The sequence below is a fragment of the Schistocerca piceifrons genome, chromosome 10 (genome assembly GCF_021461385.2).
Source record: "Schistocerca piceifrons isolate TAMUIC-IGC-003096 chromosome 10, iqSchPice1.1, whole genome shotgun sequence".
Lineage (NCBI taxonomy): Eukaryota > Metazoa > Arthropoda > Insecta > Orthoptera > Acrididae > Schistocerca > Schistocerca piceifrons.
The window spans coordinates 87,203,335-87,216,011 of NC_060147.1; the positions used below are offsets into that span (position 1 = coordinate 87,203,335).

At 41.8% G+C, this 12,677-nt stretch overlaps 1 protein-coding gene across 1 annotated transcript in view; it reads left to right on the top strand.

The window, feature by feature from the left end:
* LOC124718713 (protogenin A-like) overlaps window positions 1-12,677 on the top strand; it is a 416,220-nt gene that overhangs the window by 314,831 nt on the left and 88,712 nt on the right. The window contains exon 6 of the mRNA XM_047244333.1: window positions 11,244-11,580. Coding sequence (XP_047100289.1) covers window positions 11,244-11,580 — 337 coding nt within the window. The remainder of the gene's footprint in view (window positions 1-11,243; window positions 11,581-12,677) is intronic.

Below are 12,677 nucleotides of genomic sequence, written 5' to 3' on the forward strand. Positions count from 1 at the left end.
TGTGGCGATGTAATCCCACGCTTCACTTTTTTTTTTATTGGGAGTTTGTTGCATCTCACAGCACAGGATATTGTTCGTAATTATTTACCAATTTAGTGGCAAAATCGTCGGTCCACTCCATTTTAAAAGAAAAGTCGATGTCCACAACACAGAAAAAGAATGACGCCAAGACGAAGCTGTACGAGTGTAGCGAGCCAACTGGTCAGCGCTTGTTGCCGTCCACACCAGTCGCGCAGCTGAGCCACGCATCCCTTTGACGTACCGACAACGGCCGGAGCCAGACTAGCCATATGCCCTCGGAGCCTACCTCCACCCACATTACTCGTAAGGCTCGCTTTTAAAGTTTCACAAGTACACGAGCCACACGAGTAGTGTGGACTCACCTGTAGAGGAACTCTTTGCCATTTTATTCACGCACGTGTTAATGTCACACATGCACCATCACGCGAATTTTTTATTTTTTACATTTTATTTATTTTTTAACAACACACCTTCACCCATCATCATTATTTTGATGGTCCTTCTCAAAATAGCCTCCTGTGGATGTGATGCACTTGTCGCAGCGTTTCTGCCATTCTGCGAAGACATGCTGAAAACCAACTTTTGAAAGGTCCTCCAGAATCGCCTCCGCAGCCTTCACTACTGCTTATAATGACGGAAAGTGGCTCCCAAGAAGGTTTGGAATAGGAAAAAAAGCCACACGCGGCTAAATCCCGTCGACAGGGAGTGTGAGGGATGCACTTCACATTGACTTTTGCAAGATATTCGGCAACAATATTTGCTATTTGCAATATGCGGCCGTGCATTATTGTGGTGCAGCGTCCAGTTCGTTTCACGGATACGTGGTCTTTCGTGCCTGATATGGGCTGCCAACGTATTCATGAAATCCTTGTAGTATTGTTCAGTTATTGATGCGTTTGTAGGTACAACATGCTGATAAACTATTCCATCAATATAAAAAAAATGAGATGACCGTAACTTTACCAGCAAGAGAAACCATTTTTTGGGGGGGGGAGGGGGGGGGGGAGGGGGGATTGTGATGAAGGAGTTTTGCACATTCTGGCGTTCGGAACTTGCTTATTAATAATAGTGATGCTGTAGTTGTTGGTTGGTAATATTCACTGACACAATGCAACCTAACTCTAGATTGCGTATTTACGGGTATTCTGTGTGGCCGTTTTTTAGTACGACTTTAAAAGAGAGAGAGATTATTAATTGATCACCGATGCGTCGGTTCTCGATTGTGTTCAGGAGACGTACGGATTGATTACGCGAATAATTGATCTTTTGACCAGGATTGCTTTCATGCAATCAGAATCTTCGATGAAAATACCTAAGGGACCTATTTGAATATAAAAATGGAAATGAAAGCAAATTAGTGGAATTTCGTATGAGAAAGATTAACAGATCGGAAGTTGAACACATTAGTGGTCTCCCAAATACAATCGAGACACCGCGATAAAGAGCGAACCTGTAACAAAGCTCATATACAATTTGAATATCATTTTTGGTTAGTGAAAGAAAAGAATAAGAAGAAAATTACTGCATCGTAAAATATTAATATATTTTGACAAATTGGCTTTAAACTTCTACACATTGACAAATACACAATAAATGCATGACTTACATCTGATATTTCTTTTGTAAATGGCGCATTCCAATAATCGCAGCTTTGTCAGTCCGTTCCTTCGTAAAACTAAATGTCCTTGCGTGTGCGTAAGTACCAAAACTACAAGGGGTAATGAAGTCTCTAGAATATTTCTTAACAAAAGATAGAATGTTCTTTTTCTGTTTCGCAGCTTCTTCCTATCAAGCGCTGCGGCAACGATTTTAAATATCTGCGCCCAGCGGGTCATAGTGTTTATTTAGAGTATTTAAACGCTGGACGCGCGTCTTGGTATGGGAGCACATTAAAAAAAGGAAGTATTTCGTCTCTTTACTCTGGTGCTGTGATGCTTAGCATTTTTACGAGCTACAGCTCGTTGGCTGTACTTTTCTTTAATGACAAATATCTCACATGCAAAGTAGCTGAAATCCAATAATACGAGGGCAGTTCAATAAGTAATGCAACACATTTTTTTCTCGGCCAATTTTGGTTGAAAAAACCGGAAATTTCTTGTGGAATATTTTCAAACATTCCCGCTTCGTCTCGTATAGTTTCATTGACTTCCGACAGGTGGCAGCGCTGTACGGAGCTGTTAAAATGGCGTCTGTAACGGATGTGCGTTGCAAACAACGGGCAGTGATCGAGTTTCTTTTGGCGGAAAACCAGGGCATCTCAGATATTCATAGGCGCTTGCAGAATGTCTACGGTGATCTGGCAGTGGACAAAAGCACGGTGAGTCGTTGGGCAAAGCGTGTGTCATCATCGCCGCAAGGTCAAGCAAGACTGTCTGATCTCCCGCGTGCGGGCCGGCCGTGCACAGCTGTGACTCCTGCAATGGCGGAGCGTGCGAACACACTCGTTCGAGATGATCGACGGATCACCATCAAACAACTCAGTGCTCAACTTGACATCTCTGTTGGTAGTGCTGTCACAATTGTTCACCAGTTGGGATATTCAAAGGTTTGTTCCCGCTGGGTCCCTCGTTGTCTAACCGAACACCATAAAGAGCAAAGGAGAACCATCTGTGCGGAATTGCTTGCTCGTCATGTGGCTGAGGGTGACAATTTCTTGTCAAAGATTGTTACAGGCGATGAAACATGGGTTCATCACTTCGAACCTGAAACAAAACGGCAATCAATGGAGTGGCGCCACACCCACTCCCCTACCAAGAAAAAGTTTAAAGCCATACCCTCAGCCGGTAAAGTCATGGTTACAGTCTTCTGGTACGCTGAAGGGTTTATTCTGTTCGATGTCCTTCCCCATGGTCAAACGATCAACTCTGAAGTGTATTGTGCTACTCTTCAGAAATTGAAGAAACGACTTCAGCGTGTTCGTAGGCACAAAAATCTGAACCAACTTCTCCTTCTTCATGACAACGCAAGACTTCACACAAGTCTTTGCACCCGAGAGGAGCTCACAAAACTTCAGTGGACTGTTCTTCCTCATGCACCCTACAGCCCCGATCTCGCACCGTGGGAGTTCCATATGTTTGGCCCAATGAAGGACGCAATCCGTGGGAGGCACTACGCGGATGATGAAGAAGTTATTGATGCAGTACGACGTTGGCTCCGACATCGACCAGTGGAATGGTACCGTGCAGGCATACAGGCCCTCATTTCAAGGTGGTGTAAGGCCGTAGCATTGAATGGAGATTACGTTGAAAAATAGTGTTGTGTAGCTAAAAGATTGGGGAATAACCTGGTGTATTTCAATGCTGAATAAAACAACCCCTGTTTCAGAAAAAAAATGTGTTGCATTACTTATTGAACTGCCCTCGTATTACAACATTGAGTTTTGCTGTTTGCTTTCAGGATCAGAACTGTGTAGCCACGTTTTATCAGCAGTGATTACCTGTGAAAGACAGTCCGGATCCTTTTCAAAAATCTGCTTCAACTGTATGCAGACCTCCACCCGAATGTCCTTCTGTTCAGGAATCGGCAGTCTTGGAATCCAACGTGCACAAACACGTCTCGTGTAAATTTTGTGTCACCTAATTGTGGGCGGCACAAAGTTTTCATTCAAGTTTATTCGTGTATCCTCTCTTGCGATGACAGCAGCGGCGTTGATGTTATCTTTCGTAAGAGCAGTAAATGTACTTCCGGGTAAACCGTCCTTTTAAATTGAATGTCTACCCTCTTTAAAAGAAAATTGTCGTTGACCTAAGTAAGTAGGGAGCAGGGCCTGAAAACACCGAAAATACCATTTAGCCCGCTTTTAGTTAGCAATACCAACGCACTTTCAGTAACGTGTATTAGCGGGGAGTTACTTTATGACGACCACAGAAAACAAAAACAAAAAAAGCCAACTTCGTTAATACTTGTTGACTTTTACTCACAACATATTTTTTAAAGAGACAGTGATTTAAAAGTTGGTCCTGAACATATTGTACATGACGTTCATTGTGCAACGACACATTTACTACTAAAGCTTAAATTTTCGACTAAGTAAAACTGAAAAATTTAAGACTTTGTAGAATTTGGTTGAAAACTTAATTAAAAACAATAAACATTTTTTTTCAAAATTTTATAATAAAAAGTACCTGACTAGTTTATAATATTTTCAAAAGGTGGGCATAAAGTACCCCCTCCTCCTGCGAGGATTAAACAGTTTAGCCGGCCGAAGTGGCCGTGCGGTTAAAGGCGCTGCAGTCTGGAACCGCAAGACCGCTACGGTCGCAGGTTCGAATCCTGCCTCGGGCATGGATGTTTGTGATGTCCTTAGGTTAGTTAGGTTTAACTAGTTCTAAGTTCTAGGGGACTAATGACCTCAGCAGTTGAGTCCCATAGTGCTCAGAGCCATTTGAACCATAGCCATTAAACAGTTTAACTCATTTTATAGCCATGCTGTAGGGACGAACGGACTCTCCATAGGCCTCCTGTAACATTGCATAGGCCACAGCTCAAGGTCTGTTCAGACGAAAGCAGAATTTGGAAGCCGCATACTGTTCATCGCGCATTACCTGCATTGTTGCGGTAGGTGGTACTAAACATGTCAGCTTGCCTACCTCATAACAGGCGGGAAACAGGAAGCAGGCGTGCGTGTTACACACTAAGCTAAAAAAACATCGTACGATTTAACTCTGGCGCGAGAAATTACGAACTTTAAAAAAAAAATATATTTTCTTGAACAACCGTCGTATATATTTCTCTATAACTTTGCAACCAACAAAGATTTAGTGTTGGAATATTCTCTTACTTAAGTTTAAAGGCATGAAAAACTATTTCGTACAGATTTTGGAAATTGCATTTTTGAACCTAGATAACTGTATCAAGTCCTTTAAGGGTCCGCTTTCCTCAGTCAGCATATAAAATAACCGATTTTTTAATATTTTTTAATTAAAATTAATGAAGGAATCAACGTAAATCTTTTTGCACATTATTTATTGGTTCTTGAACGACATTTTAAGATTGTTTAAAAAAATCTGTCAGGATTAGGCCATCCCTTCCCCCAATCAGTGGAGCTAAAGTTCCTCCGTCCAAAACACGGTGTGTCCATAACGGAAGTCCTCCATCTGCAAATCTTATCTGACAGCAAACAAAAAATTTTTTTTCTTAATCTATAGAATATTACTGGCGGAGCGATAGAACAGTTTTTTTTTCAAATTTAAAAAATGATAATATGGCAAACGTTAGAAACAAAGATGTAGTTTGTCGTATGTTTTACTCACGTTATTTGCTATTAACTAATAAATAAAAATAAAAAGTTGGCCGTTACTATTTGTGGTCATGCCTGAGGAGTAATTCATCCAAATCTCAGAAAGATACCTTTTTTAACTTGCCCGCAACCCATTCGTCAGTTTGAGATACAGTGTGTTTCAAGCTCACGGAACCGTTCGATAGGGAATCATTCTAAAATTTGGCTGAATTACTCCTAAGGCATTTCCACAAAGAGTAATAGACTATTTTTTATTTTAATTTATTCATTATTTATTGCCAAAACCGTGAGCAAAAGCACACGACAAAACTACATCTTCGTTTCACACGCCCGCCATATAATTATTTTTTAATTAAAAAAACCTGTACAATTACTCCGCTCACAGTATCCTGTAGATTAATAATATTGTTTGCTTTCTGAATTCAGATAAGATTTAGAAATTGTAGGACTTCCGCCATGTACACACCTAATTTTGGACAGAGCAACTAACTCCTTTTACGGAGCTTTAAGGTAACTAGCCTGTGAATCGGCTTCAATAAATCGATGTTTTGTTTCTCATCTTAAAATCCATATTTAGAGTTTTTTGAACAAAACGGTGGTTAAAAGAATTGGACATCAAGAGGTTTAAAAATCAACTTAAAAATATCTTGGTGTGTTTCCATACCCATATTTACCGCTGCTTTCATATGTCAGTGTTGACATTAGATCCCTGTTCGATAAGCTGTACTAGACAACCGCTTTTCAAGTTGGCAGCCCTGTTGGAAGATATGCTTTGCGACGATCTTTGTTTCCGTTGTATAACTGGTTTTCAAGTCTGTAATTTGTTTTGGTGTAGGGGAGTTAGCAGGTGTGAAATTGTAGAGTAGCTAGTAATATATATTTTTTATATATTTATCGGGAATTTCCTGTATACAGAATTGTTTCTCCAACATAACAAATACTCATAAATTATTCCATCTGTTACATAAGATCTTAGTTTATCTCCTCATGATGTACCTCCAGGTGTTCCGATCTTGTATATCTTCTTGCTCTGCGCCAAGTCCTCTCATTGTTAATCGTACATTTTGGAGCCAGGCGGTCGTAGGCCGTCATCTTCTCTCCTTTCCTTCCGGTTCCCATTGCAGGGGCACGGCCGACTTCCTTCCCCGTCCTCCCCTAATCCGATGAGACCGATGACCTCGCTGTCTGGTCTCCTTCCCCAAACAACCAACCAACCAACCCATTGCAGGGTCATTTTCGGCATTCTGGCTTCCTCATTCTTCTTACGTGTGCGTACCATTGTAACTTTCTTTTGTCCGTCACATCATGTATTCTCTCTTCTACTTTTATTCTCTTTATTATTTCGTCGTTTCGTATTTTCTCTTCACTAGAAATTCTTGCTGATCTTATACAGAAGTCAGTTTCTGCTGCTTGCACTTTTTTTTTTACGTGTTTCAGATTGGCAGTCCAAGTGTCCACTCCATACCTAACTAAGCTCTCTCGTATCGATTTTTATGTGATTCTCGTGGTTCGGTTTATTTCAGTTCTTCTTCATAAGATTGAGATGAGCGTACCAGAGACCTTCCTTCCACTGCTAATTCTTTTATAAATATCTATCTCTGATTTTCCCTCCATCTCTAAAATGGATCCCGAATACAGAAAGTATTGACTATCTTAATTTTCTTTCCCTCTGTGTATGAGTCATCTGGATCATTAATGAGGTATTCCGTTTTCTGATAATCCAGAGTTTCTGTATTCCATTGCCAACTGGCTACATTTATAATTTGCATCCTCCACGTCTTGTGCTATAACCGCTCGATCGTCAGCAAATAGGTGATGTAAATAAACTTCATCTTTAATTTCTTGTTCCATCCCATTGCATTTACGAGACCATGTCTTCAAGACTAATGTCTGTATAGATTTTAAATAATGTTGGTGACATGGGTCAACCTTGTAACACACTCTTGCTTTTTCTAAATTTCTGTGAAAGTGTACTACTAATTTTCGCGTGACATATGTTATCTTAATATATTTCTTGTATTATTTTAATTAAACGACCATTTATGTTCGCCATATGTAATACTTCAAAGTTTTCTCGGGACAGTATCATACGCTTTTTTTAAATTATGAAAATTAATCCTATGTTTTTTGATTTTCCCCCGAGTTTTTGTTAGATCTGTCCTAATGTGAAAATATGGTTTAAGCATGATCTACCAGCTGCGAAGCCACATTTTTCTTCCTGAATTTTAAAATGTATTTTCAGCTTATTTTTAATTATTTTTCCAAAAATTCTCATTGAGGTGTTTGTAACACAAATTCCTCGATAGTCCTAGTAGCTTTTGCATTCCCTTTTCTTAAATATAGTATTAATATACCCGAGCTTCATTTCCATGGGTTCTGAATCTCCATGTAACATTTTATTGAATAACCGTGTCATTAGTGTCACAATTTTTTCACCACCGAATTTTAAGAACTCCAGACTGATACTGCCTGGTCCAGGTGATTTACCATTCTTCCCTGTTCTTAATACCTTACTCACCTCGCTTCCAAAAATTTGGATTTCCTTCCCTTCCCGTTACCGTTCCCTTTCTTCCACCATTCCTTCCTCCAGATACTCTTCTCTATCATCATTTAATAATTTCCAGAAATATTCTCCTCATTGTTTTGATGTTATCGGTTGAAGACTGGTTTTGGTTGGTTGGGAGAAGGAGACCAGACATCGAGGTCATCGGTCTCATCGGATTAGGGAGGGACGGGGAAGGAAGTCGGCCGTGCCCTTTGAAAGGAACCATCCCGGCATTTGCCTGGAGCTATTTAGGGAAATCACGGAAAACCTAAATCAGGATGGCCGGACGCGGGATTGAACCGTCGTCCTCCCGAATGCGAGTCCAGTGTCTAACCACTGCGCCACCTCGCTCGGTACTGGTTTTGGCTTTCGCCTTTTGTCGAAGACCTTTTGATACTGATCACGCTTCTTTCTTTCTCCAAGATCCCAGTTTGCTATTGACGTTGGCACATGCCCTTTCCCATGCTTCATCTTTGCTATCCTTATTTTTTTATCACTTAATTCTTCTTTTCCTTGTAGGTTGTTATTGTTGCTCCACCTCTATTTCCTCTTACCACCATTCTGCTGCACGTCTGTGGTTGTTTCCCTTTATGCTCTGCAGCTCTGTCGCTATGTTTATAACATTGGGTTTTATGTATTCATATATTTCCTCTGTATTTCATATGATTCTTCCATTCCATTCTAGGACCAATGAATGTTCGTATATTTTTATCTCGTAGGCTGTCAGTGTTAAAGTGTAGATCATGAAGTTTCTCAGCACAATTTGGTTTAATATTGTTAGAATCATTCTTTGCATTCTTCCGTGGCCGTCTGTCTAATGATAATATAATCTGTTATAGAACGAAGTTCTCTCGTTTTCTGTTGCCAAGTATATTTATGAATATCCGTTATTTCCAGGTCAAACTGGTCACAAAGTTTCACTCGGTCGTTCTCCATTGTCGTTATATTCTGTCTCTTCATGTTTTCCCGCTATCGTACATGATTTTTTAATTCCTACTCGTCCGTTCATGTCATCCATGATAATCAGGTTCCTTCCTCCTTGGCATTTTTTTTTTTTTCTGAGTGTCCCCAAGGATTGTCCAGAAAGTATCTCTCTCCTGATCTCTTGCATCTTTCGTGGGTGCACATGCACCAATAATTACAACTTCCCTGGAAAATAGTCATTTCTACCACAAGAATAGGTTTTTTAATAAATTTCCAATTTGTGATTCTCTCTATCCATGCTTTCCTTGTCATAATGGAGAGTCCTGCATTGGCTCTTACCGCTTTGGGCACCTCACTCCTAATATGTACGTAATCACAAAGTTCTTCCTCTCCTTTGCCTTTCCTGGTTGTTTCAGGGAGTACGACAATTTCCATCTTGAACCTGTCAAGCTCTGCTGGTAATTACTTAATTTTGTGTAGATACCTTGCACATTCCAGCATCCAAATGTCAAGTTTCCATATTTTCTTCGCCAGTTCGTCGTCCAAGATTCCAGTCTTTCCGAGGCATATTATTAGCTTTTTTAGGATTTTAATTTTTTCACGTGAACAGTTGGCCCATTGCACAACCACCAACCTAGGGACCAGGTAATTTTATTCTCCGGGTTTTCTTCCTTTAGCCTTTGATAAGCCAATGTCACGCTACAATACAGCAGCAGCTAGTTTTGGCCCAGCCTGGGTCTTTTATTTCCCCGGTACCTATTCCCCTATCCTCCAACCGGTGAGGCGCCCGATGGGAGACCAGCAACTCCACACGGGCTAGGAATATATCCTGTGATTAATATGAGACAATTGGTGTTGGCAGTTGGTTCCGTGAGAGTAGCCGAAGCTGAAAAGTGAGTTTTTGATGCAATTAAAGGCGCCAAAATAACAAGGAGAAACAAGAAAAGGAATAGAGAAGACAAGGAACATGTAAACCAAGAAGATTATGCTTCTGGAGTGTATTAGGAGTAACAGAAGTGAATCACAGATGAAATATAACTTAGAATTTTTTTTTGCATGTTTATTGTATGCACAAAAGTCTATTCGAGCTAGAGGTCTGAAGCCGGTTCCTGAAATTTTATTAATCGAAGTTTTCGAGATAGTTTACTTCTATCTTCAGGAGTCTTCTCATTCAGTTCCTTGAGTATCTCTGTAACACTCTCCAAAGGATTAAAGAAACCCGTTAGCATTCCTCCTGTCATCTCTGTATACTTTCAATATCCCCTGCTAGTCCCATCTGGTACGGGTCCCACACACTTGAGCAACATTCTAGAACCGGTCGTGTGAGTGATTTGCAAGCAATCTATTTTGTAAACTGATGGCACTTTCTCCGTATTCTACCAATAAACCGAAGTTTATCACCTGCTTTACCCACGACTGAGCATATGTTAGCATTCCATTTTGTACCCCTACAAAGTGTTAAACCCATGAGTTGGCAGATACCAACGGGGACTCATTGATATTTATAGTCACAGGATACTACATTTTTTCGTTTTGTAAAGTGTAAAATTTTACACTTCTCAACATTCTGAGCAAGTTGCCAATCTCTGAGCCACGTTGAAATCTTAAGATCTGACTGAATATCTATGCAGGTTTCTCTTTGTTGGTAGTCCTCTATCCGGATACTTGACTCGAAACTTTCGCGAGTGCACTTAATCAAGCCTGTTTTCACGTATGCTTCCACTATTTCAATTCCTTCTTCTATCGAAAAAGTCATTTTGTAGGCCGCAAAGAGAAACGCCTACTTCACTCTGGCAGCATTTGACAGAAGAATGCTAACAATGGGGCATTTCATAAGGCTGTGCATTGTTGTAGCTGTATTTCAGAAGTCGGGATATTGCATTCACATTCAAAGGGCAGGCGAGCTACGAGGCGTGTTTCTTAAGAAGTACAGTTTTGAGATTAAAAAAAGACGTGCTAAGATATCTCAATAATTTTATTTTTATATGAAATCCTGTACCTTAATCTACGCACTGATGCCATTACAGTCTGATTCTTCCATGTTTACGTTGTGTACTGAGTTTAAGATGCCTCCGATAATTGTGAGTACAACGTTGTGACAAGTGCCTCAATATTGACGTAAATTATGTAGAAAAGTAGGTTAAGGTACCGGCTTTCATGTAAGAATATTGAAATATCTTAGTACGTCTTTTTTTTAATTTCAAAATTGTACTTACTTAAAAAACACGCCTCGTACTCATATCTCAGCCACCCTATATTTCGCACTGGACCCGCTTTCGGGAGGACGACGGTTCAATCCCGCGTCCGGCCATCCTGATTTAGGTTTTCCGTGATTTCCCTAAATCGCTCCAGGCAAATGCCGGGATGGTTCCTTTGAAAGGGCACGGCCGACTTCCTTCCCTAATCCGATGAGACCGATGACCTCGCTGTTGGTCTCTTCCCTACAACCACCCAACCCTATGTTTTGTTATCTGTGGGGACTTGAGCAGCGGTGGCTTGCGTGTGTCCGGACAGATGCGTCGCGACGAACCCCGCGACGGGCAAGAAGCGGCCCAGCCCCGAGGCCCGGCTGTCGGTGGAGCGGCGGCCGGCGGGCGCCGCCCCCGCCGCCGCCGCCGCCCCCGCACGGCTGCTGCCGCCGCTGGCCGCCGTGGTGAACGCGACCGAGGGCGGCGCCGCGACGCTGGTGTGCGCCGCCTCCGGCCTGCCGCCGCCGGCGCTGCGCTGGCTGCACCCCGAGGGCGCCGCGGGGGCGGTGGGGGCGGGGCTGGTCGCGCTCGAGCTCTCCAACGTGACGGCCGCCAGCGCCGGGGACTACACCTGCGCCACCGAGGACGGCGAACAGGAGCAGGTACTGCCCACAGCACTCGGTTGTTTACAAATCGAAATGGTCTTATGGTAAGTCTGCTAAAAAAGCAAGACGACATGTTTGTTTCGTAAACAGATCACCATATTTCTCGACCTACTCTCCTTTGAGGGACGTACACTTCGTCCAGCGATACTCTACTTTTTTCCCATCAAACACTGCAAAATACTCATTGATAGAAAATTTAGCTTCCTGATTTGATGACAGTTTCTCCTCAGCAAGCCAAAATTTTAATTTTGTCAACAGGAAGAATTCAAGTTTGTTTGTGTGGCCATCTTCCGCAGCAAGCATATAAATACTTGTTTTGTGCCGGCCGGAGTGGCCGAGCGGTTCTAGGCGCTACAGTCTGGAACCGCGCGACCGCTACGGTCGCAGGTTCGAATCCTGCCTCGGGCATGAATGTGCGTGATGTCCTTAGGTTAGTTAGGTTTAAGTATTTCTAAGTTCTATGCGACTGATGACCTTAGAAGTTAAGTCCCATAGTGCTCAGAGCCATTTCAACTTGTTTTGTAAACAAAACTGCGTTTTCCTGCTGCTAGTTACTTTATTTATCCCATACACGTTTCGTCTTCTCCTGTTCTGCCACTTGAGTTTGCTAAACATCTCCGTAATGGTGTCACGCTTACCAAATAACCCTGTGACGAAACGCGCTGCTCTGGGATAGTGCATTATCCTGATAAAAGAGCACTTTTTTGGTGCCAGTCTTGGTCTGTTTTCAGCCAACCAAATTTTTAACCAATTCAACATTGTAGCATAATAGGGTCCAACTATGATTCTATCTTTTCCCGAGTAATATAAGAGTACTATTTCTTGGGAATCCCAAAAAACCTTACCATGTGACAAAATGGTCTTTGCTGCCTTCTTCAGTGCACTTTCACTAACCTTTGTCCATTATTTTGACTGCCATTTTGACTCTGGTGTCAAATCACGGATCCGGCTCTCATCGACAGTCAGAAATTGGCGCAAAGTTGACATACCTGCATTCCCAGCAATCTCACGAATTTTTATTTGGTTGTCTCGCATTACCATACTGTGGAGTTTGTCAGTGGTTTCCTTTGTGGTGGACTCAGTTGGACAACCAG